The 27,553-nt window shown below is 39.9% G+C and overlaps 2 protein-coding genes across 4 annotated transcripts; one reads left to right on the top strand and one right to left on the bottom strand.

Annotated features, from left to right (window-relative positions):
• The first annotated feature begins 134 nt into the window (after positions 1-134).
• On the top strand, positions 135-22,905 carry LOC133558039 (uncharacterized protein C16orf52 homolog B-like). Of its 2 annotated transcripts, none has more exons than XM_061909097.1 (3): positions 135-681; positions 13,144-13,356; positions 20,497-22,905. In XM_061909097.1, exons 1-3 carry the CDS (start codon positions 564-566, stop codon positions 20,601-20,603), a joined length of 438 nt encoding a protein of 145 aa, XP_061765081.1. In that variant the 5' UTR covers positions 135-563; the 3' UTR covers positions 20,604-22,905. The 2 variants fall into 2 exon arrangements, with proteins under 2 accessions (XP_061765081.1, XP_061765080.1); XM_061909096.1 differs by lacking the exon at positions 20,497-22,905 and adding an exon at positions 16,847-17,774 and having other exon boundaries at positions 137-681.
• On the bottom strand, positions 21,601-27,017 carry birc5a (baculoviral IAP repeat containing 5a). 2 transcript variants are annotated; one of them, XM_061909099.1, is made up of 5 exons: positions 26,772-27,017; positions 24,061-24,170; positions 23,708-23,825; positions 23,521-23,618; positions 21,601-22,037 (listed from the first exon to the last, which is right to left on the bottom strand). In XM_061909099.1, exons 1-4 carry the CDS (start codon positions 26,880-26,882, stop codon positions 23,529-23,531), a joined length of 429 nt encoding a protein of 142 aa, XP_061765083.1. In that variant the 5' UTR covers positions 26,883-27,017; the 3' UTR covers positions 21,601-22,037; positions 23,521-23,528. The 2 variants fall into 2 exon arrangements, with proteins under 2 accessions (XP_061765083.1, XP_061765082.1); XM_061909098.1 differs by lacking the exon at positions 21,601-22,037 and adding an exon at positions 22,831-23,333.
• Between the last annotated feature and the right edge of the window lie 536 nt (positions 27,018-27,553).

The raw sequence follows: 27,553 nt of genomic DNA on the forward strand, positions 1-27,553 counted from the left end.
TAACACGTTATTTGATTACCTTGTGTATTATTTCAAGTACTCTTACTATTCTAACGAGGTACTAACGTGGGTTCAGGGCAACTTCCGGTCACTGTCCAACAAGATCGCGAGATACCTGAAATGGCAGGGGCGGCGTTGCCATGTGCTCTCGCGAGACTTGGCGGACGGTAAGAAAGCAAGCTTGCTAGATTTGAGTTTGTTTTCGCCAAGACATGACTTCGTCTTTTTGCCGAAAAAGATACATTCTCGTCGCTCGGCCGCATTTGAAACAGACACGAGATAGGAAGTTGGTGTGATTGTGCAGTTTTTGTTGTCGTTTTTCGTGTGTCTGGAGGATAGACTGTTTTCCTACACGTCAAGTCGACTGCATGAATCCGTTGTCATATCGGCTAGTAGGTCCACTTTGTCCCTAACCAGCGTCATATAAATGACCGGCATGGCGGTCTTTTACACCAGGGCGGTAATCCCGTCCTCCTCGGCCCGATTTTGGATCGAACACGCTGCGATTCAGAAACCACATTGGGACTTTTAAATGTCTCCTGGAGAAGTCCTCAGCACGGTGTATGTCCACTGCCATGGATAAACTGACCGTCATATCAGGATGTCTTTTCCTCGCTGCACAAGTCTTCGCCATCGCCAGCATCGCGAACCCAGACTGGATCAGCACCGGAGAGTCCGCCGGTAAGTCTTCTTGCTGCATAAGTTTACACTGCTTAAAAGTCTTCTTTCGAACCAAACAAGTGCATGAAGTTCATATTTTTCACGTTTTAGTATGTTTTTACTGAACGATTTAACTGACTTGGCCGAAGCAATTTTGTTAAACGCTACACACGAACCACGGCATTAGGTACACCTTTCAATACATTTTAAAGCGATAAAATGCCTACAATGCACGTCATCGTCTACAGGTGTACTTAATTTAAACTTTTGAATTGCTTAACCGTTCAAATTTTAGTACTTTTTGGACATCTTTCTGACACCTAGGCATAGCTCAGAGGCCATTTTTCTAAGGGTACATACAGTCTTTATTGATTATTTGTTAGTGTCGTTTTCTTATGAAGACTATTTAAAATATTTATTTGTAATTCACTCAGGGACATTATTGGTTGCTTCATGAATCTATAATAAAGAGTGGGATATTTGCACGCCCCACTTCTTATTTTATTTTTATTTTCTTTTACTAGAGCCAACACTTTGATAAAGAAGGTGAGAAACACTAATTTTAAGGAAGAACTTGTAGCAAGGTGGTGTCCATGTGCCGCTCCCATCCACGCCTATCACTGTCTTTGTCAAAATAGTCTTAAATAGTATAACTGGTGTTAAATGTTCATTTAACAGTATTATTAGGTAATCAACTTATTAACTTACAGGAGAACTACACTTGTTTTGGAATTTTGCCAATCATTCACAATCCGTATGTAAGAAAATAACACGTTTATATTTATGTATTCTAAGTTGTAAAATATGGCAAGTACAAGGTGGCTAACAATGCAGCTAAATGGAGTACAGTACTCTACCCATAAAGCCCTCTAAAATCATCTAACAACCGCCAACAATACTTAATTTTACTCATAACTTCAATATTAACCAACTATTAGCAATATCGTTATTATAAACGCTAAACTATTTTTAGCCGCACTGTGATAACTGATTCATTTTGACATACTGAGCCGGTGAGCTGCTGCATATCTTCGGAATTCCATCCATCCATCCATCCATTTTCTACCGCTTATTCCCTTTCGGGGTCGCGGGGGGCTACAATCGGGCGGAAGGCAGGGTACACCCTGGACAAGTCGCCACCTCATCGCAGGGCCAACATAGACAGACAACATTCACACTCACATTCAGACACTAGGGCCAATTTAGTGTTGCCAATCAACCTATCCCCAGGTGCATGTCTTTGGAAGTGGGAGGAAGCCGGAGTACCCGGAGGGAACCCACGCATTCACGGGGAGAACATGCAAACTCCACACAGAAAGATCCCGAGCCTGGATTTGAACCCAGGACTGCAGGACCTTCGTATTGTGAGGCAGACGCACTAACCCCTCTTCCACCGTGAAGCCCTTGTTGAGACCTAATTCTAGATTTTAAATCATGGATAAAGCGGATATGACGTCATATGCAGACCAGCAATTGGCAACACTGCTCCTACATTTTTTCTTCTTCTGTTCTTTTTGGAGCTTAAACTACCGTATTTTCCGGACTATTAAGTACACCGGTATATAAGCCGCACCTACTAAATTTGAGAAGAAGAAAAAACTTCCCATATATTAGTCGCACCGGACTATAAACCGCAGTAATCTATGTTGTGAAATTAGTTATTTACACATATTTTGTCAATGTTTATGTACGTATATTAATTGTTTCCCAAACGGTGCTTGTCACACAGCGGTGAAACGGCTAATTAAACAAATCAGCTAAACAAACTAAAGTCCCTGGTGATGCTTTGGTAAATTTAAGAAACTGGAGAAATACAAAGAATGCGATTGCAAGTTAGTAATACTAACACAGACACTCATAAATGTGCTCGCATATTAGCTAGTGCTAATGGCACAAGCTTGACTACATTTTGATAGCACGTACAACAATGCATGAAAGCACTCCTACAGACATCAAACATAGGCCGATTTAGTAAGTATGAAAAGTTTTAGTTAAAAACTTACAAACGTTGCTTGTAATGATGAATGAAGAATCCATATGAGTAAAAAACACTATGGAATACTTGAAGATGGAACAGCACTTGTACCTCCGGTTTAAAGCACTAAACAGAAGGTAATACTGTAGATGTTCGCCCCACATTACCTGCAACTATTTGTTGAATTCAAAACATCATGGCCGGTAAGCACGACAAATCAATAATTCAACTGCTCCGTTGTATAAGTCGCAGGGTTCAAAATGTAGGAAAAAAAGTAGCGGCTTATAGGCCGGAATTTACAGTAGTTGATCAACATCACTTCTGCTGGATGGAGCCAAGTACTGCACTCCATATTCACCTCACTTGTAGTCAACACACAGGCTTGTTTTCCCCATGCAGAACTTCCATTCATTTGTTCTTGGTCTCTACTCTCAGGTTAAGAAAGATGCTGATGAGAAAAACGTGCAACAGCGCTCCGATAAACTCGAGATAATGGTTGGCAAACAAACTCAATTTAAAGCACATTCAAAAGAGATGACCCAGGGGAGCTGCTGAGGTTAAATGAAATATTTATAGTGCTTTCTTGTAGCTCAGTAGTAATCAAGTGGGATATCTTTTAATGTGTAATTTATGCATAGCACACATAATCGTGTGACATGTTGTATTTGTGGCATCACTTAACCGCAGAACCATTTGATCAGTTTGCGGGCACAGTCATTATGTGCGCCATATAATAAACAGTAGTGTGAAATAAGTGCCTCTTAAAAAACCCCTTTGTCCCTGTTTAATTAGCTGGATGTAATTACGCGGGGGCAGGAAGTATTGTTTGTGGCTGAGGACTTTTAATGGGGCCTCCTGGGAGGAGGAGGCCTTTCACCTGGAGGATTAAGCCCCTTGTGATTGTCAATGATGTCATTTACGTTGGCCACCAGTGCTTCATGTACATCCAGTAGTACCTTTTACGGAACAATACAATTGTGACGCAGATATTCAGTGAGCTTGAAAAAAATATTTCACAATAACACACCATTGAAATAAATGTAGATTAAAACAATTCATAGATATTTGTGTGTGTGTGTGTGTATGCACACTATACAAATCTCTTGTTGGATTTACTGCGTGAATAAAAATGTATTGCAAAGTTAATCATTAATGTGATGTGTAGTATTATACTGTATTTTATTCTACATATTAAAACAATATTTCTTGTTTTAGAGAAAAGCTGTCTCCCAGCCCAAATAATGGTAAACCTTCAAGGTACTCCAAAGCGCTTTGACACTATTTCCACATTCACCCCTTCACATACACATTGACACACTGATGGCGGGAGCTGCCATGCAAGGCCCTAACCACGGCCCATCAGGAGCAAGGGTGAAATGTCTTGCTCAAGGACACAACGGACATGACTACGTTGGTAGAAGGTGGGGATTGAACCAGGAACCCCTCAGATTGCGGGCACGGCCACTCTCCCAACCGTGCCACGCCTGTTGGGAGGGTGGTCGTTTTTCTTGAATAGGCAGAGGCATATCTGGCCACACATGAGGTTTAAACTGCACATTAAGTGCTCTGCGTGCACTACAAACCGTGAGTTGGCAAACTAGCGGGCATGGCGTGGGAGACGCGTGGCCACTCTCCTTTTATGTGAGTTTCACAACCAATGTGTTGTGTGTGTGTGTGTGTGTGTGTGTGTGTGTGTCCGAGCAGGTTTAAAAGTCAATCATGGACACCAATAAGGAACAATAAAAGCAGCCCAGACACACTGAATTGCTAAACAAACCCTGAAAAATATGAAGCAATCATATGATTTATAGGATGTTCATTCAGTTGTTTAATTTTGTAGAGCGAAAGCAGGAAACAGACACGACATAAAACTATCATTATTTCAAATGGCAATTTCTGCTTTGAGAATATTGAATGCATCATAATAATCCCCTCAATTCACCCAAAAAACTAATTAACTCGCTGGACTGTAAAGACAATATAATATACATCCATAAATGTGGATGCAAAAGCAAAAGTGTAAATATATTTATCTGTACAGTAGTCTATATCTGCACCTTACTTTGTAAATGCAAACACACTGCACCTTATTGCTCTTTTATCCTGCACTACAACGAGCAAGTGCAACAAAATTGCGTTCTTATCCTGTACTGTAAAGTTCAAATTGGACTGACAATAAAGGAAAGTCTTAAGTCTATAAATCATGAAAATGAATTGTGGTAGTCAGTTATAGTTTCATTTTTAGATCAAGCAGAGTGACCAAATTTTGGAATCACTCAATTCTGAGGAAAAAATAGGTAATCATCTTGTTAATTTTAATCTCCAAAACTAACATCTGCACGACATTATATCTGTTTATTAGTCTGCAGTTAAAACGAGTGTTCGTACCTTAGAGAGCTGTTGCACCAGGTGGATCGACAATCATAGCTCCGAGGCAAGAGATGACAATTCACACAAAGGGTAATCTCCTTCAGTAAGGTAAATCCTCAAGAAATGTTGCAAAAGATGTTGATTGTTCACAGTCAGCTGTCTCTAAAATCTGGACTGACTACAAATATGGGAAGGTTGTAAAAGGCAAGCGAGACAGAAAACTTCAAGCAATGAAAGCTAAAAAAAACCCCAGAAAATTCACAGCAAAACAAAGAGGCGGAAACAGGACCTTCTGTGACAGATCTTTAGAACAGGATTTTAATACAGAAACGCTAAACAAAAACCATCAGTAAAATCTAAACAGAAACAAATACGGTGCTAATGTTTTAAGGAAAAGCAATCGTGGACTGTGGATGACTGGACTCAGTGATGAATCGTGAATCTGCATTGGGCAAGGTGATCTTCTTCTTACTTTGGATAAAGATGTTAATTAGAGGTGTAACCACTATACAGCTGGGCAAGTGTTTAACAGCCAACTGACCAAGCTCTCGTCCACAGCTGCCAGACCACAATCCTCATTAAGATGGCGGTATATGGGACAGGATGTTATGTGATCTGCAGTCTGCTGATGATGCTGCAACTTTTGTTTCGTGCTGTTCCAATGACATTTATAAAGACGACTGTCTGAAGAAAACATGTAAATGTACAGTCATATTTGGTCTGCATGTCAGGTAATGGCAATGAGGAGAGGGCTGTCATTACCATCCATCCATTTCTACCACTTGTCCCTCTCAAAGTTGCAGGGGTGGCTGGAGCCTATCCCAGCTGCCCTTAGGCGGAAGGCGGTGTACACCCCGGACAAGTTGCCACCTCATCGCAGGGCCAACACAGATTTATAGACATTCACACACTAGGGCTCATTACATGTTTAATAAGTTTACATTGACATTTTGGGCACTTTTTTTTCTATCAATGGAAAAGATGTTTGGGGATGATGACATATATTTCAAAATGGTAATGCATTGTGCCATATAGCAAAAACTGTAAAAATCTTTACTTGAAGAATAATACAAAATGTCAATCAATGGTTACAAATCAGGGGATGTCAGGGGTTTGTGCAGCCATTTGAGGCACTTGTTATTAAGAGTTATATTAATAAACTTTGATCGATTGATTGAATGGCATGTCCTGCAAATAGTAAGAAACTCAATCCAATTGAAAATCTGTGGCAAAAATGTTCCATGACAAGACTCCAACTTACAAAGCTGATCCGACAAGAGCAATCAGAGAAAGTTAGATCGAGATTGATGAAAAGTACTGTTTGTCACATTTTAAGTCCATGCCTAAGACACTGTAAGATGTTATAAAAGCCAACAAAGTACCAGTGATGTTTTTTTTTTTTTTTCCTGATTCCATAATTTTTTTCACTCTGCTTTATCTAATAATTAAACTTTTACCGACTACTATAAATATTTTCTTGATTTATCTTAGATACTACGTTATTGATTCCTTCAGAAGAGTTAAACTAGTTATAAAATATGATCTTATTGTTTCTTAAAGCCAGAAAGTTTCTATTTGAAATAATCATAGTTTTGTGTCACGTCTGATATCTGCTTTTTCTCTACAAAACAAAAAAACCCCAAAAACAATGAATAAACATCGTCCAAGTCAGGTGATTCCACAATTGTTTCCACATTAGGAATACCCTGCTAATCTCCTCAAATACATATTTAATTATATTTACTTTATTTTGAACTTTATATTTCTTCACGGTGGCAGAGGGGTTAGTGCGTCTGCCCCACAATACGAAGGTCCTGCAGTCCTGGGTTCAAATCCAGGCTCGGGATCTTTCTGTGTGGAGTTTGCATGTTCTCCCCGTGAATGCGTGGGTTCCCTCCGGGTACTCCGGCTTCCTCCCACTTCCAAAGACATGCACCTGGGGATAGGTTGATTGGCAACACTAAATTGGCCCTAGTGTGTGAACGTGAGTGTGAATGTTGTCTGTATATCTGTGTTGGCCCTGCGATGAGGTGGCGACTTGTCCAGGGTGTACCCCGCCTTCCGCCCGATTGTAGCTGAGATAGGCGCCAGCGCCCCCCCGCGACCCCGAACGGGAATAAGCGGCAGAAAATGGATGGATGGATGGATGGATATTTCTTTTGAGTTTTGCATTTGTGGAAACAAGTTCAACAGTTAAAAGCTCATGCATGCAAAGTTATGAAAGACTTGATGTTTCGTTTCACGTCGGTCCGTATCCTACGATGCAAGTAAAAATGACTTTTATTAGGGAAGACAAAACAAAAATGGTGCACAAAAGGCAACACAGGCACAGGAAAACAGGGCTGGCATAAGACGCACCCTGATTGGCAATCAGGGACATACGAGCGAGCCGGCGCTCAGACATAAGAAGTAGAGGCAAACAGGAAGTGGAAACAAAAGTAAGTGTTGGACAGGAAACAATACAAAAAAGAGTAAGAGTCATGTGACATCATGACACTTTAAAGTATACCTGTGTTAATTCAAAAAGGTTCTGTAGGTCTTCAAAAAATTATGCAATTTGTTATTCATATAGCCAGACCTGTGTGTTTACATCCATATACCTGACGGTTCCGGCAACGATTGTTGCCGAAACACACTCCTTGTCCAGTCATATATTTGTTTGGTAACTGTGAAAAATATCATCTTGTGAAGCCAATATCGTGTATCATCTCGTAAGACATGGTTGTAGTGTTACAAAATATTTTTAAAATATACTTATTCATCTTTTTTTTTGTTAATATTTTTCTAGTTAATTTATTTGATAATCATGCGCACAATTTCAAAATATTATTTTAAGTTTTTGTATTTGTATTGTTTGTAAATAATATTAAATAAAACTATATTTAATCAATATACACATTTTATTTTGTATATTTAAAAAATAAAAAAGTGTACTTGTCAGTGAAAATGGACCATCATCGTAGTGAGAATCTTGTGCTAATAGCTGGTTTTCCAACACGTGAAATCTTCCCGAAAGTGATCACTGCAAACTCATGCATTCTTCGACTCTGCTCCCTCAGACTCGAGTGTGTGCTACATCCTGTTCTCGTCGTTTCGTAAAAATCATGTACTCTTCTACCCTTTTTAATTACCTCTCGAGGAACTCTGAGGAAACGTTTATCCTTTTTGCAATTTGAACGATTCATACAGCCGAAAACGACACAATCATAGGGCATTGTTTCGTTAAGAGAGGCTAAATGGCACCTAGTACTCACTGAAAACAAAGCTACCTTGACCATCCATTTTCTACCGCTTGTCCCTTTTGGGGTCGCTGGAGCCTATCTCAGCTGCATTAAGGGCGGTAGGCGGGGGGTACACCCTGGACAAGTTGCCACCTCCTCGCAGGGCCAGTTACCTTGACCACCACGTGCATTCATTGGGCGGGACATCTTTTTAAAATTAGTGTTATGCCCGTTTGATTGTGGACTATTACTGACACGTTGTGGCACTTCCGTTTTAGTTTGGACACTTCCGGTTTACGATGTTAGTTCAGTTCATAAAAAAATGAGAAGTAGACGAGTTGTGTTAATTCTTACAAGCCTTGGAAAAGATAAGTCTGTAAGTAAACTGTTTAACTTGTTTATGTAACTCAATACTAAGATGGAAAGTGGCTAAATTTGATAGTAAGATGTGTATTGAAAAACGATTTTTGTGCACTATTTTAATGAATGTTTGAGGATTCAAAATGGCTGCCGTTCCCATATTTCCGCCATCGAAATAGTTTCAACACTCAGCAGTATTTGTTTGGTAATAATGCTGTATATTTGTGTAAAGCTAATTTTTACATATTGTGTATTACATTTCAGTTTGTTAATTGAATCATACAGCTTATACATTGTCATTGTGTGTATTTCAGTTTTACAAGAATAATAATAATAAAAACTAATAATCCAGTGCAAGACAAAGCAAGATCAACAACAATAAAGAGCCTAAATGGATTCATCTGCTTTGGAATTTTATTAGAATGTCCTGGATTGGTTGTTAGCTGTCTGCCAAGCTTTATAACCTCAACACATTCAGTGAGGGCAGAACAGTAAAAAGACTGAAAGCAAAGCGGGCTTCACAGAGACATAACGCAGCATTCTCTTCAACATCCAGTGGTAAACAACACACCATGGAGCTTTCAAAAGAAGACGTAAGCGAACATGAAAGAAGTTCAACATCGTCACATTCATCTCACTCAAGTCGGATGACGTCAGTGAGCGTTGCTGCTGCAAAAGCACGTGCTAAAGCAGAAAGTGCACGTGTTAAACTTTCCTTTGCACAAAAAGAAGCAGAAATGTTAAAACAGCAAGCAGAATTACAAGCTAATCTGCTCCTGCTAAAATCAGCAAAAGCTGCTGAAGCACATGTTTTAGACATATCAGCTCAAGAAGAAATTGATATCCAAAGAAGCCAATTTGATTTTATTATGCCAGTACTAAGCCCAGTAGAACGCAATAAAGAGTTTGTGGAGCAACTGTCAGAGGCACCTCATGGCCAACACTCACTCCATTCTTTAAATCAGCCAATACTGACCTCTTCCTCAGCGCGCCAGCAGACAATGGACAATTATGAAGATGTTAAGGTCAACACAACGGCTAATAAACAAGACATGGATGATGTAAAGTACCATGTGCTCAATTACCTACCTGTCAAGCACCACAAACAACCACATCCGGGAGACGTGGGGACTCCACCGCTTCGTGTTACTGCAAGTCCATCAAAATACACCTTCACAAGGAAAGGTGCAACTCAAAGGATAGATTCTTCATATCAAAGATCATTCCATCATACCCAGCCTCATCACTTTTCCGCACAAAGAGCAACTTCCTTCGACAATAGTGGTGCATCAGACCTGGCTAAATACCTAATGCGTAAAGAGATGGTTACCTCTGGTCTTCTCAAGTTTGACGACCAACCACAAAATTACTGGGCCTGGAAAGCATCATTCATTGGTTCCACAAGAGACCTATATCTCAGTGCACGCGAGGAATTGGACATGCTGGCTAAATGGCTTGGACCTCAATCAGCAGAACAAGCTAAGAGATTAAGAGCCGTGTACATACATAATGCAGAAGCTGGGGTAGAAATGGTATGGCTAGAGGAGTCTTACGGAGCACCTGAAGTAGTGGAGCATGCTTTACTTAAGAAACTTGAGAACTTCCCAAATATCTCAAACACAGACAACCAAAGACAGAGAGTTCGGGGACCTTCTTCTTGAGTTGGAGGCAGCAAAGTCAAATGAACTCTTACCCGGTCTTCTTTATCTGGACACAGCTCATGGCATTAGTCCCATCCTGATCAAGCTACCATATCGTCTCCAAGAAAAATGGGTTAGTGCAGGCTCAGCATACAAAAGGGACAAAAAGGTGGCTTATCCACCATTTCACTTCTTTGTGAACTTCATTATGGAAGAAGCTAGGATCCGCAATGACCCCAGCTTTACATGTGTCACCAGTGGTAACGTATCTAATGCTAGACAAGAACGACTTCAACCAAATTACAGGACACAAGTGTCTGTAAAGAAAACAGAAGTGGTGACAGTACCTGAAGCTAAGTACAACTTCCAAGAAAATAAATCTGAAGACCCAGATAAAATATGTCCCATCCACAATAAGCCTCACCCTCTAAGTAAATGCCATGGCTTCCGAAACAAAACACTCGAAGAAAGAAAGGTTTATCTGAAAGAGCAACGCATCTGTTATCGATGTTGCGCATCTACGAGACACATGGCAAAGGATTGTAAAAAAGCCGTGCAATGTAAAGAGTGTGACAGCACTAAGCACATCACAGCGCTTCACCCTGGTCCACCACCAATAACAGAAAACTCCCCAGTGAAGGAAGATCAAAGCGGGGAGAACATTGAAGATCTCATCCCATCAGTGACGTCAACGTTTACTGAGATCTGTGACAATTCAGTGACTTCAAGATCCTGTTCCAAAATGTGTTTAGTCAGAGCATACCCTGCTGGCCAAAGAGAGAAAGCTGTCAAAATGTATGCAGTCCTGGATGAGCAAAGTAACCGATCCCTTGCTAAAACAGATTTCTTCAATCTCTTCGGCATCAAATCACATTCAGCACCATACACACTGAGGACATGTTCTGGAGTAATGGAGAAAGCAGGAAGACATGCATGCAACTTCATTATAGAGTCATTGGACATGCAAACCACAGTACCCCTCCCCACACTTATAGAATGCGACATGATATGACAGATCGGAGATCCCATCACCAGAGATCATTCAGCATCATTCTCATCTAGCTCCACTGGAAGGAAAGATACCAGCAGTTGACCCCAATGCAGAGATTTCGATTTTACTCGGAAGAGATATCCTCCAAGTGCATAAAGTAAGGGAGCAGTACAATGGACCTGACGAGGCACCTTATGCACAACGTCTTGACCTAGGGTGGGTCATAGTCAGGGAAGTTTGTCTTGGAGGAGCTCATAAGCCAGCAAACATTAACGTCTTCAGGACTAATCTGCTACACAATGGACGAGAAACATTTCTAAGTCCATGTTCTAACACCATCCGTGTCACTGAAAAGTTCAGCAGGCCTAATCCGTGCCATGGTCTGCAAACCCCCAAACATCTGGAGGAGACGCACAACCTCGGCAGCCAGGTTTTTCAAAAAGCTAATAAACCAGGTTTGTCTCCTGATGATCAAACGTTCCTTGACATTATGAACAGAGAAGTATGCAAAGATGAGTCAAACACTTGGGTTGCCCCGTTACCTTTTCGATCACCTCGTCGCCACCTCTCAAACAAACGGGAGCAAGCATCAAAGCGTTTTTCATCCTTTTATCACACACAGAAGAGAGACATCATATCTGCACTGCCAGGAGACTTCAACGTGAAATACATCCACTCAAAACAATGGCGGAAAGTCCAACTTCTCTCTGATAGATTCTGGAAGCGATGGAAACAAGAACACCTGTCAACCATACAACCTAGGAGAAAATGGTATGCAGAAAGGCCTAACCTGCAAGTTGGAGACCTAGTACCACTGACAGACGGCCAGGTGAGAAGAAATGAATGGCCCACTGGACTCATCGTCAAGTCTATCAACAGCCATGACAACAAAGTAAGAAAAGTACACGTCAAGATCATCCGACAAGGTACTCCAAGAATCTACACTAGACCTGTTTCAGAGGTCGTGTTCCTCCTTCGTAAAGAGACTGTATAGTGGTATAAAACATTATACCAAGCGGGCAGTGTTATGCCCGTTTGATTGTGGACTATTACTGACACCTTGTGGCGATGGGAAATGCTGCACGTCAATAGTTTGGCCCTTCCGGTTTAGTTTGGACACTTCCGGTTTACAATGTTAGTTCAGTTAAAAAAAAAAAAGAGAAGTAGACGAGTTGTGTTAACTCTTACAAGCCTTGGAAAAGATAAGTCCTTAAGTAAACTGTTTAACTTGTTTATGTAACTCAATACTAAGGTGGAAAGTGGCTAAATTTGATAGTAAGATGTGTATTGAAAAACGATTTTTGTGCACTATTTTAATGAATGTTTGAGGATTCAAAATGGCTGCCGTTCCCATATTTCCGCCATCGAAATAGTTTCAACACTCAGCAGTATTTGTTTGGTAATAATGCTGTATATTTGTGTAAAGCTAATGTTTACATATTGTGTATTACATTTCAGTTTGTTAATTGAATCATACAGCTTATACATTGTCATTGTGTGTATTTCAGTTTTACAAGAATAATAATAATAATACAAATCCAGTGCAAGACAAAGCAAGATCAACAACAATAAAGAGCTGAAATGGATTCATCTGCTTTGGAACTTTATTAGAATGTCCTGGATTGGTTGTTAGCTGTCTGCCAAGCTTTATAACCTCAACACATTCAGTGAGGGCAGAACAATTAGTCATCCATCCATTTTCTACAACTTGTCCCTTTTGGGGTCGCTGGAGCCCATCTCAGCTGAATCCTTTAAAAAAAAGAAATAGGTCAATAATCAATCCCAAGTCAAAAGTATGTGAATCTTATCTGATACCCCTATACCAGCAGCACCTCTTTACTCCTCTTTTATAAAAAGTCACATGCGTGGAGGTGTTTGGTCACGTCCTTATTTGTCTATTCAAGACGACACTTCTTCTCTGTCCAGGCTCCCTGACTGTAGGTCTGGTCCGACAGTGCCAGACCATTCATGGCCGAGATCGGACCTGCATCCCCCCTCACATGCCCCCAGAGTGGGTCACTACTCTCTTCTTCATCATCCTGGGTGTCCTCTCGCTGACGGTCACCTGCTGTCTGCTGGTCATGTCCCACTGGCGCCGCGATGTGATCCGATACGCCCGCTGGATCGCTTTTACCGGATGTAAGTGTCTTCCTTGCTCTTTCAATACATATCTAGGACGAATATATCATGAACAGGGCTGCCCCTTCTTATAAGTAAAACATTTGCTGTGCATAGGGCCCCACGATCCATAGGGGCCCTATTTGCAAGAATAAACACATGTAAAATGTCATGTATTGAATGACAGGATGCGTCCTATGAAAATTTACCACAAATGTATTCCCAACCCCTTCCTGCTCTGTCGCTGATAAAAATATGATGACACATTTCTTCCATCCATCCGTCCAACCATCCATTTCCTACCGCTTATTCCCTTCGGGTGCGCTGGAGCCTATCTCAGCAACAATCAGGTGTAAGGTGGTGTACACCCTGGACAAGTCGCCACCTCCTCACAGGACCAACACAGATAGACAGACAACATTCACACACTTTTCTTCATACAGTCTTATTGTCTCTTGTGGCGCACAGTTAGTGCTGAGCTGGTAGCTTGACCAACAAAGATTAAATCCTGTTTGGGGTTATGCCAGAAACATGTGTAACTTTATGCTTTTAATACGTAAATTGGGTAATTTTTTGCACTAAAACCATAAACTATTGAACTTTTTTTGTTATTAATTTGTTTAAGTACAAAACTTGCATAACATATGTATAAAAAACGTTTGACATAAATAAAAAGTCTGAACATTTTTTGTATTGTGGGCAAGATTCTGCTTAGGGTCCCAATTTAGGCTGGCCCTCATCACGAATGTAGAAATCAGTCTAGATTTTTTATACTGATGAGATATTCTTTTAAGGGTGTTATCAGTACAAGTGTGAGGTAGGCAGTGTGAGTAAAATAAAGAAAAACATATTTTTCAGACCTGCTAAGGTAATTTCCATTATGTCTAAAGGGGACCTATGAGGATTATAATATACATTTAAAACACTTCCTTGTGGTTGGAATATATGCATTGGATATTGTGATGGAGTCACTTACTGGAAACTTTTTTTTTCTTTAGAATACTATTTTACAGGATGACGTTTTGTCAATGTTCATTATACATTTAGTTTTGCTATATATTTGTTTTCATAAATTCCATAATTGTGTGTTTAAATGCCACGGGGAGGAGCCTAGAATATAAAAGAGGCCTTTGCCGGCATTCAGGGAGTGTTGGGTTGGAGAGAGTGGTTGTTGGGAGCTGGAGAGAATCTGTTTGGCATTTTGTACACTACTACAAGGAAGGTAATAGACATTCAACATTACACAGTAAATTAAGTACTGTTTATTTTTGTAAATACGTCTGGGTTTGTTTGGACACCTTTTCAATTTTCCACCAATTTTTTTTCCCACAGTTAGAGCGCAAGAATAAACAAACATTTTTAAAGGGGAACTGCACTTTTTCCCCAATTTTGTCTATTGTTTATAATTATTATGAAAGGCATGATGAAAAACGTATATATTTTTTTTATCGCATTCCAACTCTTAAATAAGCCAACGAAGGTCCTTTATTCCGCCCATAAAACCCAATAAAAACCATCAAACATCCTGGCCAATTTTGGGTCCTAAATGGCTGTCAAGGTGTAGCAGCTTGTTGGACTACCTACTCAGACTTATTCTAAGTGTGATGCATGAGTTATGATCTAGAATAAACTTACAGGGAGTGAGGAAGCAGCAGACCAATAGACCAGTATTTTTTTTTCAACCATTGTGCCGCTGCACACTGTTTTCCGTGAGATATTGTCCGGTGTGCTGTGGGAAATTATGTAATTTCACCCATTTGGGCTAAAAATATTTTGTGCAAATCAGTAGTTAAATAATGTACAGTTGTTGAGTGTCGGTGTTGTTTGGAGCTCAGTAGAGTCACCATGATATATTCTTTGTCAGGAACATGGTTTGTCGTGATCACAATATGCAGACAATAGCTTAAACCACAAATAAACCCAAGGCGATAGCCGCTAAAAAAGGCATTGAAGCTCAGGGAAGCCTGTGCAAAACGAAACTAAAACTGATCTGGCTGCAAAGTAAACAAAAACAAAATGCTGGACAGCAAAGACTTACAGTGTGTGGAGCGCAGACGGCATCTACGAAGTACATCTGAACATGACAATTACAATCAACAATATCCCCACAAAGAAGGATAGCGTCCGCACAACTTTTTTGCTAAAATAAAGCAGGTGTGGGGAATAGCGCTCAAAGGAAGACATGAAACTGCTACAGGAAAATACCAACAAAAAGGAAATGCCACCAAAATAGGAGCACAAGACAAGAACTAAATCACTATACACATGAAAACCCCCAAAACAGGACTTGGAGACAAGAGCTATAGTGATGCATGGGCATGGTTGGTTATGGTTTCAATTCATATCCAACAATTGCGAGAACGACTTTTTACTGTCAAAATCGGCTGCATTTTTTGATGTTTTCTGCGTGTTTATGTTTTCAATGAAAAAAATGCGCCTTGGGTCAAAGAAGGTTGAAAAACACTGCACTAAACGATGTAAACATAGGGACACACGGAAGTTATCACAGTTATCACATATAAATAGTTTGTCTACGTTAGCGCTTATAATAATATCACTATTACTTGGTTAATATTCAAGTCACGTAATGTAAATGGAGTATTGTTGGCGTTTTTTGATCCCTTAAATGAAAACTCCTTTTAGATCACATCTAAAAAAAAAATCAAAGGCTATTTTTTATTCTCTAGCTCAAAACATTCAAAGTCAAATCTAACCTCCCCCGACAGTTCTACACCTCTATTATCCAAATCATACTCACCTTCACAATAATTATTTGGTTCGGTTATTTGGATTAAACATTCACGCTAAAATCTACGGCGCATCATGGATAATTCCAGTGGTATCTCAGGTCAACTCTTCCCTTCCATACACACTGTATAATCACAGCATCACTCAAAGAGCCCCATAATATCACCTCTGACCCCACACGTCCGCTACATCTGCTGTTCACGCTTAAACCCTCTGGTAGGTGCTACAGATCACTGCCAGCCAAGTCTATAAGGTTCACAAACAAAAACATGTCCATAAGGACACTCAATAGAACTTAGGACTGTACGTTATACACCTGAATGCCTCTCCGTTGTTTTTGTGTGTTTATTTTGACTGTAACCGTACAGTAGACATGAGCCATCAAAACTGTACCAATTCTTTGCACGGCCATGGTTAAAGACTTTGGTTCTGGGCGAAATAAAGAGGCTTCCATTTTTATTTACAAGTTGGAATGCATTAATGAGTGCGAACTATAGGCACAACTCCCAAAAAAGTGCTGTTGCTCTTTAAGATGTCTGGCTGAGGGCTTGGCTTATGTCTAAATAAGTACGCTCTGATGTCACAACATAGCCAGACTGCAAAATAACACACAAAAAGCTCCAATAAATCAGAACCGCAGCTCCTTAGTGTTGGGAGCACTCATGCAGCCTCAGATTAAGCTGCTACCACCACCATGCTTGACATCTATTAGTTCAGTACAGTGTGGTAATGTCTTCATTTTTCCAATATCACCCTGCTCTAGTGGTCCTCTTCTGTATGGCCGCTCTCATTTTCCCGATCGGCTTCTACGTCAGTGAGGTGGGAGGACAGCCGTACAAGCTGCCCAACAATACCGGCGTGGGCTCCTCCTATGTGCTCTTTGTGCTGTCCATCTTTTTCACCATCGTGGGCCTGCTCTTCGCCGGAAAAGTGTGCTTACCTGGCTGACATCTGCTCTCCTCGCTGGAACTCTTTTGTCATCCGGAAGCCGGAAGACGAGGCAAAAGAGGGGAGCAGGAGTCCCATCCGTCCATGTGTTTGGTTAGTGCACGCACACAAACTGGGATTTTAAAGAAAGTGATGGAAATACATGGAAGCCAAGACTTTCAGCGGAGCCGTGGTGCATTCTTAGTTATCTTAAGGAGGAATGACGATAACCTTTCTCCCCCTCTTAACTCAAACTAATTGCAAAGCCCAGATGGACGATGGAGGTCACGGCCTGACCAACAATACAATCTGTAACATAGTCCTTCAAAGAAATGTCACTTTGTTTTCATATTTATTCGCATTTTGTAATGAAAAGGGTCTAATATATTTCAAATGTCTCAACTGTCCAGCCTAAAATTTATGGACTTTAGTTTCTCATTTTAATACGCACTATGTTATTGATTGAACCCTGATGCTTTAATCCTGCAGTTATCTTACATTCAAAAACAACTGCTGTGTGTATGTGTTGGTCGTATCTGCAACCCCTTTAGGGTTGCCATGGTAACGTCATCGAAATGTGATATTAATATGATTTCCAAGCGAAAGATCCTGTGGCAGAAGGTTCATGCCAAGCATTGCTCCTTAAACCCCCGTGAAATACATTCATTAGGCTATTAGGCCATTTGTGGTCTCAACTTGTTTTTTTTTATGGCCCACAACACATTTCGACAACTACAAATAAACAAGAAAGCTAATTTATTTTTTATGATGATTGTTCTATTCTGTTTTAGGTATTGTTGTACATAAATGTACAATGCATATTCATTTTAAAGGCCTACTGAAATGAGATTTACTTATTTAAACGGGGATAGCAGGTCCAGTCTATGTGTCATACTTGATCGTTTCGCGAGCGCTGTAACCGGCTGATCCGTCGGCGGTCTCGTCAGCGGGACTGAGCCGAAAATATAATTTCAGTTCTGATGTGTCGTACATTTTGGAACGGACAAATAAAAATGATTCTGATTCTGATATTGCCATATTTTTGCTGAAAGGATTTAGTAGAGAACATCGACGATAAAGTTCGCAACTTTTGGTGCTGATAAAAAAGCCTTGCCTTTACCGGAAGTCGCAGACGATGACGTCACAAGGGTGAGGGCTCCTCACGTCCTCACATTGTTTATAACGGGAGCCTCCAGCAGCAAGAGCTATTCGGACAGAGAAAAGGACAATTTCCCCATTAATTTGAGCAAGGATGAAAACATTTGAGGATGATGATATTGATAGCGAATGACTAGAAAAAATAAATAAATAAAGTTAAAAAAAAAAGGCGATTGCATTGGGATGGATTCAGATGTTTTTAGACACATTTGCTAGGATAATTCTGGGAAATCCCTTATCTTTCTATTGTGTTGCTAGTGTTTTAGTGAGATTAAATAGTATCTGATAGTCGGAGGGGTGTGTCTACCGGTGTCTTGAGGCCAGTCATTGAGGGAAGTCGACGTCAGCTGCATGGACGGCGCAAGCTCAGCTGATCTCCGGTAAGAGGTGACTATTTACCACAATTTTCTCACCGAAACCTGCCGGTTGACAAGTGGTCGGGAACCATGTTCGCCTGACCGCTCTGATCCATAGTAAAGCTTCACCTCTGGGAATTTTAAACAAGGAATCACCGTGTGTTTGTGTGGCTAAAGGCTAAAGCTTCCCATTTCCATCTTTCTACTTTGACTTCTCCATTATTTATTGAACACATTGCAAAAGATTCAGCAACACAGATGTCCAGAATACTGTTTAATTGCGCGATGAAAAAAGACGACATTTAGCTGTAAATGGTGCTGCGCTAATATTTCCAGACAGTCCGTGACGTCACGCGCACGCGTAATCATTCTGAGACGTTTTCAACAAGAAACTGCGGGAAATTTAAAATTGCAATTTAGTAAACTAAACCGGCCGTATCGGCATGTGTTGCAATGTTAATATTTCATCATTTATATATATATAAACTATCAGACTGCATGGTCTGTAGTAGTGGGTTTCAGTAGGCCTTTAATGTATTGTATCTCTTTACAGAGCCTTTGGTTTGAAGCTTATATGTTTACAATTCCTGATTGTTGCTAATCCAACTTCACATGCACCGTCCCGTCAAAACAAAATACATAAAAAATGTAAAAAGGCCTAACAAAAAGGAGAAAAGTTGAAAAATTATTACAATTAACACCAATATTATAGAGTCATCCCTTGGTTATTGTTGTTAATTGGTTGCGGATATGACACCGATAAATTAATTTCTGCGAAATAGAAATCAGTATATATAAATCAAACATTTCCATAGTTAGAGCATAAGAAAAAATATGTGACCTTCTAAAACAAATTTTCAACATTATGAGAGCCCTCCAGACACCTTTTACGTTTGTTTAATCCAATACAGTATCGCTGTCTGAGCCAATTAGTGACCATTGTACTGAACAGCGTGCTCTGAGTAGTTTAGTCTCCATTATTGGCCAATACTATGTAGTTTTGAGATTTATTTATTTTTTGACATTTTTATGCTTTAAAAGTTGTAATTTCGGCCAAATATGTTGTAGAATATTCTTTAAAAAATCTATGTTGTGATGCCGCAATATTCGAAACTCGATGTGGCGAGGGACGACTGTACATGCAAAGCTGAAGCACTAGTGCAGGGTGTCCAAAATCTGGCCCAGAGGGCCATTGGCGGCCTGCAGATTTTTTTATTGGCCTGCGGCACATTCTGAAAATACTATTTTAAAAAAATTTAAGTGGAATAAAAGTATATATTGCATATTTTATGGTTTTGCCATAAAAATCTGAGTTTTGACAAAAAGGGCTTAAAAAAAACTTTATATGGACAGACTTGGGGTTGGTCTAGAGATATTTAAGTATTGAATACAATTTTTTCCTTTTTTAATTATATACAAGTTAATTTGAACATTTTATGACTGAGACCTTTCCGGGTCCCCGGGACCAAACTTAAGGGGAGCCCTAAATGTTAAAAAAATGTATATATTGTAATGGTTTTGAAAATCAAAAATATCAAACTAGCCCTTGCATGCATTGATTTTTCACTGTGGTCCTTAGTGGAAAAAGTTTGGACACCCCTGCACTTTTCCCCCTAAAAGATATACAATGTCTTAGCATATTGACATGAGGTAGCTTTAGTTTTTTTAAAAAAAAAACCTTTCTAAACAAAATGGCCTCCTAATTCTTAATTATTTTTTTTTACTGTACTATGATGTCCCTTGTTGAAAACGATTGGACACCCTTAGCATATTTTTACCTGCATTGCATTGGTTCTAACAGGTTAAAAAATAGTGAATATAAAAGTTGCTTCCACATCCTTCATTTTTCCTCTAAGTGGACCTCAGCGCTAGAAAATTGGATATAATATTCTGGACTGAAGCGAGTACACGTGGAGGCAGGATTTATCTTCATCTGCTCATTTATTTGCTTTCCTGTGCTTTGTTTGTGCAGACGTGAAAGGAAGGACGTGTCCCTGCTTTGTTTGCATTTGTTACACCGATTATGACAACATACAAAGTGAGGCAAAAGACAAGTCTGCTGTTGCAATGTGGAATTAAGATGCACAAGAGCAAAGTACACTACATGTTTCTTCTCAACACGTGTACGTGGTTTGTTGGTCCACAAAGAAAATCCTAATAATACAGGCAGGCATATATATTAGGAGTGTAAAAAAAAATCGATTTTCAAATTAATTGTGATTCTTAATCAATTTTAAAAAAATAATCAATTTTAAATTATATATATATTTTTTTCTCAATCTGTCCTGACCAACCACTCAGTAAACATCATTTTGTTGATGTAGACTTATTTGCTGTAAGATTTACTTTAGAAAAGAGAATTTTGATACTTCTCTATATGCCTTATTTGTATTTGACTTTATTAAACGTTTTGTAAGCATGTTTTTTTTTTTTAACAACCAGTTTTCTTTTAAGTCAGATTGATCAGAGCTTTTATCTATTTTATGGAGGAATTTAGTAATCAAAGACCTGGCATCTATCCATCCATCCATTTTCTACCGCTTATTCCCTTTTGGGGTCGCGGGGGGGCGCTGGCGCCTATCTCAGCTACAATCGGGCGGAAGGCGGGGTACACCCTGGACAAGTCGCTACCTCATCGCAGGGCCAATACAGATAGACAGACAACATTCACACTCACATTCAAACACTGGGGCCAATTTAGTGTTGCCAATCAACCTATCCCCAGGTGCATGTCTTTGGAAGTGGGAGGAAGCCGGAGTACCCGGAGGGAACCCACGCATTCACGGGGAGAACATGCAAACTCCACACAGAAAGATCCCGAGCCTGGATTTGAACCCAGGACTGCAGGAACTTCGTATTGTGAGGCAGACGCACTAACCCCTCTTCCACCGTGAAGCCAACCTGGCATCTAGTGTTATTAAAAAGTATTGATTTTGACTCCAGATCAATTCTGAAAGGAATCATTTCCCCCAAGAACCAAATCGAATCGTGTGGTGCAAAGATTCATAGCCCTTTTATATATACATTATACAATTTTGCAAAAAGGCTAAAAACTAATACTGCTATGTATGATGTCTTTTGACATGTTTCAAGGAAAAGTTTATTGATATCAATATTTAATTTCTTCTTTACAATGCTTTTATGACCGAAAGGACAAAATCACGGGTACAAGCGGCCTATATGAGTTTCCTCTGCCGGGTGGCGGGCTCTCCCTTAGAGATAGGGTGAGAGGCTCTGCCATCCGGGGGGAGCTCAAAGTAAAGTTGCTACTCCTTCACATCGAGAGGAGCCAGATGAGGTGGTTCGGGCATCTGGTCAGGATGCCACCCGAACGCCACGGGCACATCCGACCGGTAGCAGGCCACTGGGAAGACCCAAGACACGTTGGGTAGACTATGTCTCCCGGCTGGCCTGGGAACACCTCGGGATCCCCCGGGAAGAGCTGGACGAAGTGGCTGGGGAAAGGGAAGTCTGGGCTTCACTGCTTAGGCTGCTGCCCCCGCGACCAGACCTCTGATAAGCGGAAGAAGATAAATGGACAATGCTTTTAGCTACATTATTTTTGTTTAATTTGATTTCTATGTGCCGCAGGCCAATATAAACAGCACCCCCAGTGTAAGCCAACTGTCACTACACACAAATTGCCACAACATCAAAAGGGACAAGTGGTAGTAAATGGTTGGATGAATGTACCCCCAACTGCTTCCTGTACAGCTGTTATTTTTTACTGACAAACACACCACAAAATGGCACGGTTAATGGCGCCACCGACACCTTTGTTCTATTCTTTCAGCATTAATTTACAACAAAGCTTATCTCAAGAGCTACATCTAAAGTTATTCATATATAACAGTGTTTACATAAAATATAGTTAAGGTTATGATCAATGAAGTTATGGCTGGAAAATCTTTAAAATGTCCACCAAATTAAAAGGTTAGTACAAGAATGACAAAACTCATTCACAGTTTATTATGAGAGCCAAAGATGCTAAAACCATGTTACTTGCTTAATTATCTGAACAAAACATCCACAATGTAGCTTTGCGTTATAAGTGATAAAGCAAGTGTGTGTAATTTCAAACATATTACTGATAATTGCAGTAATATGAAAGCATTCAGAGGGCAATAAAAATTAGCTGCGGAATGAAACCATACATTTTGGTGCACATCTGGACAAATACTATTATGTGCTAGATTTATTTATTGAAAAATGTGCATTCATAAAATAATGCATTAAATCACTTGGCTATAACTGCAGAATATGATTAGTATGGGAAAATGTTCCATGAATTATGGCAAAGTCAACAGATCTTTACAGTGTTTATTCACCTTGATATATTCAACATTTTTAACTATAAACAATAAAATCGATGTTGCAGACACTCCTGTGGTAGGTGATTTTTAGTAGGTTGGCTGTTTTGATTAACATCATGCATTTAAAGTATTTTAAACCATCTATGCAGCATACAAATGCTCTTATTTCATATGCTCTTAAAACACTTCAATCTAAAACCTACACATTTGTTTTTTTTAAATAAATAAATGATAAATGGGTTGTACTTGTATAGCGCTTTTCTACCTTCAAGGTACTCAAAGCGCTTTGACACTACTTCCACATACCCATTCACACACACATTCACACACTGATGGAGGGAGCTGCCATGCAAGGCGCCAACCAGGACCCATCAGGAGCAAGGGTGAAGTGTCTTGCTCAGGACACAACGGACGTGACGAAGTTGGTACTAGGTGGGAATTGAACCAGGGACCCTCGGGTTGTGCACGGCCACTCTTCCACTGCGCCACGCCGTCCCTACATGAAAACTTATATGGGTAATCAAATATGGTAAAAAAAACATGCACTGAGACCGCACTAAGTAAACCTTAAACTGAAAGGTACAATGTATAAGTAAAATAAAAAATACCGTCCACAATTTACGAATAAAAACGGCAAAGTATAGCTAACACAAAACAAATGCTGTACATATTTACATACACACCCAATGTCTTATTTGCCCATTTCCATCTTGAGAATTTCCGATTTCACCAATCTTGCAGCCACCTCAAACTTGTCGACGGCCTCGTTACAGTTTTTGCTCTGCATTTGGAGGAAATGAGTGCATCAGATGCCATCACGTGTCATGTAATTATTGCTGCTATGGGAAAGGATGGAGCAAAACAACATACGATGAGGCGCTTGTGCCTCGCCTGGTGGAGCTTCAAGAACTCGTTCAAAGGCAGCTCCTCTACTTTCTTCTTCAGGGCCAAGAAGTGACACGAGGGTGAATGCGATTTGTGCTCTTTCCTGTCAACCAAATGGGGAAAACCATTAGCAAGTGCACATCCGTGCATTGTATTGGAGGAAAAGTATTAAAATGTGGTATATACTTTTGATTTTAAACACAGAGTGGACTGAATGCAACACATTTACGTCTTAAAACAGCTGTAAACTGCAGCCGGACAGATTTTGTGTGGAATAATACAATATACTATGAAACAAAGCATTATCATAATTCAAAGTTGTGAAATATTGATCTTACTGTGGGTCATCGTCCGGCTCCCAGCCCTCCAACTCCTTGAGGCAGAAGAAACACGTGGCAGCATCTGGGCTGTTGTCGACAGGCGTGTAAAGGAAGCCAGCCTTTGCCATCTGAAAAACATTAACAATTAACAGTATTTTGAGCTCTTTTTTTCCACAAACTTAGACAAACTTTTTTGATCCACAAGGGAAATTGTTCCACACAGTAGCTAAGTTACAAAGGATGGAAAGTAGACTATAGGTATAAAGTAGACTAAAAATGTACCATAGTAGCAATATAAAATATAACGTGTAATATTTACATATTATATATACACTGATGTATTAATTATATTTGTATATCATATATACAATATACAACAAATCCCAATTACCATGTACAATATTACAGTCTATGTAACATCGGCAGCAACAAAAGGGCAGCATAAAATAGAGAGAGTAGATCCGGCAGAAAATAATACACTCAATAAATGGAATGTTGTTTTCACAAAACCAAAGTCAAGGCACTTAAATGATCTTTGAGCGGGGGCCATCTTGATATATTTTGTTCATTAAAGATGCTAAAACCAATTCAATATACATTTGTATATATGCTAAGCTATTTAAAAAACACAGCTTTTGTTTCATAAGTGACAAAGCAAATAGTGTTATATCTAATATGAGGCCTCAAAATTTAACTGTTTTAGGTCAAGGCAAGTGTTGCCTTAAAGGAGGGCTCATATTTTAGGGCACCAAGGCAAACATTATTTTTTTCCAGGCAGCAGCTCCAAAGCATGCATGCATACACACACATAAAGTATTTTAATTAATTATTAATATAAACTTGTCAGCGTTTTGCCATTTAATGATGCCCTTATCTATATTTTTACCTTTTGATAGAGGGAAGTATTTTTATTATTATTATTTATTTTTTAAGTTTTGTACATGTAGATGCTGTATCGGGACGGATCCATTTAAAGTTTGAGCAGAAATATGTCGTATAGGAATTGACTACACACAATAAAACATTAACAAAATGATGTGTCAAATGGTTTTTAATGTAATACTTTTGTGACATGAAAAAAAAACATGGTGTTTAGTTTTTGATATCAAAATAAAACAGCAGTTTGGCTAATGAAGATGTGTTCTTCTCTAACGCCCCCTTGTGGTTTAGTACAACAGTTTGGCCAACAACAACAAAAACCAGGAGTGACAGCATGTTTCCTCACACCTCATTAACTCTTGTCACAGCAGCTGATGGATGCTGTATTGTCAAAATGAAAGCAACATCATACAGTTTATCTCCTTCACTGTATACTTTTAGTGTGGCGACAAATGGCTCCAATATTGTCCACACTTGTCACCATCTGAACACAGCAGTGCGCTCTTTAACACATGGCGGGAAGCGAGGGAAAATGACTGTAGAGTCCTGGAAGAGTTAGTGCTGCAAGGAATTCTGGGAATGTGTTATGTTGTGATGCGGTGCGAATATTCTCTCGAAATGTGTTTGTCATTGTTATTTAGTATGGTCTCACTATATGGCACAGGTTTATGACAGTGTTGGCATTGTTTACACAGCCACTGTCAGTGTGACATGTATGTCTGTTGATTAAATATACTCCGAGGGGATACCACTGTTGTTAGAACACCATGATTAACACAAACAACAATAGCGTGTATGTGTCTGACTTTGTGTTGCCGAAAATACATCAATAAATTTTGGATTTTCTGTATTTTATAAAAGAGATGGTATACCCGCTAATCATCATTATGCAGTTGACCAATAGGGCTTCATGGTGGCAGAGGGGTTAGTGCGTCTGCCTCACAATACGAAGGTCCTGCAGTCCTGGGTTCAATCCCAGGCTCGGGATCTTTCTGTGTGGAGTTTGCATGTTCTCCCCGTGAATGTGTGGGTTCCCTCCGGATACTCCGGCTTCCTCCCACCTCCAAAGACATGCACCTGGGGATAGGTTGATTGGCAACACTAAATTGGCCCTAGTGTGTGAATGTTGTCTGTCTATCTGTGTTGGCCCTGCGATGAGGTGGCGACTTGTCCAGGGTGTACACCGCCTTCCGTGCGATTGTAGCTGAGATATGCGCCAGCGCCCCTGCGACCCCAAAAGGGAATAAGCGGTAGAAAATGGATGGATGGATGGAGTTGACCAATAAATTCCTTGTCCATTGACAAGTAAAAATTTCAGGGCGGTCACCTTGCCGCAAACGGTCAATTTTTTAGGGCATTGCGGTCACGGCAATCGCCGCGGTTAAATTCGAGCCCTGTTATATGCGTCATTGATAATTACTCATTTACATTTTTAGAACATATTGAGGGGCCTAAAACATTTAGCTGCAGGTCAAAAGAGGCCCCTGTGCCACACTTTGTACAGACCTGTTTCAATTTTAAAACGCTAAAAATATCTGCTTTGTTGTAGTAAACTCCATCCATCCATCCTTTTTTACCGCTTATTCCCCTTAGAGGTTGCGGGGTGCATAAGTCAGCTACAATCGGGCGGAAGGCAGGGTACACCCTGGACATGTCGCCACCTAATCGCAGGGCAGATAGACAACATTCACACTCACATTCACACATCTCGAGTTAAACACTTGCTTCAACAACACTACTTTGCAACAAAGGAATGCTATAAAGAAAAAGCTGCTACATGTGTCGTGTAATTTTATGTCCAGTGTTTACAATTAAAACTGCCTCATTTTCAATTTGGACTCAAAACTCACGTTTTCCGGTGTGCAGGCGCAGTCTTCGTCAAATGGCCACCCTTCAAAAGTTTTTAACCTATTCTCGCAAAAGTACATCTTAAATGTATCACTTTCGTTAAAAAGCTCCATTTGCGGATAAAAGTTGTAAAAATGGCAAAAAAACAACAACACACAAGCAAAGCGATTTCAAATAGCCGACAGTTTTCCTGAAAATGTTTTGATTGGATAGTTTTCTTCTTCGTGGTTGAGCCGCACAAGTGCTTGTGCAGCCTACGCCATCTTGTGGTTGTCTTGCCCAACTGTTGAAGAAAAATAAATCCAAATACTATATACTCATAACTAACATTTGATGCAATAAATCAAACTACAATTCGTCGACATTCAGTTTCTTTTACATACTGAGAGACAATATTAATAATTGTATGATGGGAACTCCTAATGAACGCTACTCCCGTTTAGTAGTCTGGCAACACAAGCGCTTGTGCAGCATACGCCATCAAGTGTTTGATTCGTGTAATCATTGAAGTAACAACAATACAATAGTTTAACAGTGAAGTATTTTAAAAAAAATAACTCAAACTAAAATTCCATAATACGCACTTTCTTTAATCTACTAAGTGTCGCAGAATGGGTTGTAATGATCAGACGGCAAAGTGTTTAATCCGACCAGCTCTCAGTGTAGCATAGGATTCAATGTGTTGCAACAACAAGCGTGATAACATAACATCCGGTCGCGGACATGCAATATCAAAATAAAGGCATAACAGACAACACCACACTAAGGGACAAAATAAAGACTC

Source organism: Nerophis ophidion, linkage group LG08, assembly GCF_033978795.1.
Source record: "Nerophis ophidion isolate RoL-2023_Sa linkage group LG08, RoL_Noph_v1.0, whole genome shotgun sequence".
Taxonomy (NCBI): domain Eukaryota; kingdom Metazoa; phylum Chordata; class Actinopteri; order Syngnathiformes; family Syngnathidae; genus Nerophis; species Nerophis ophidion.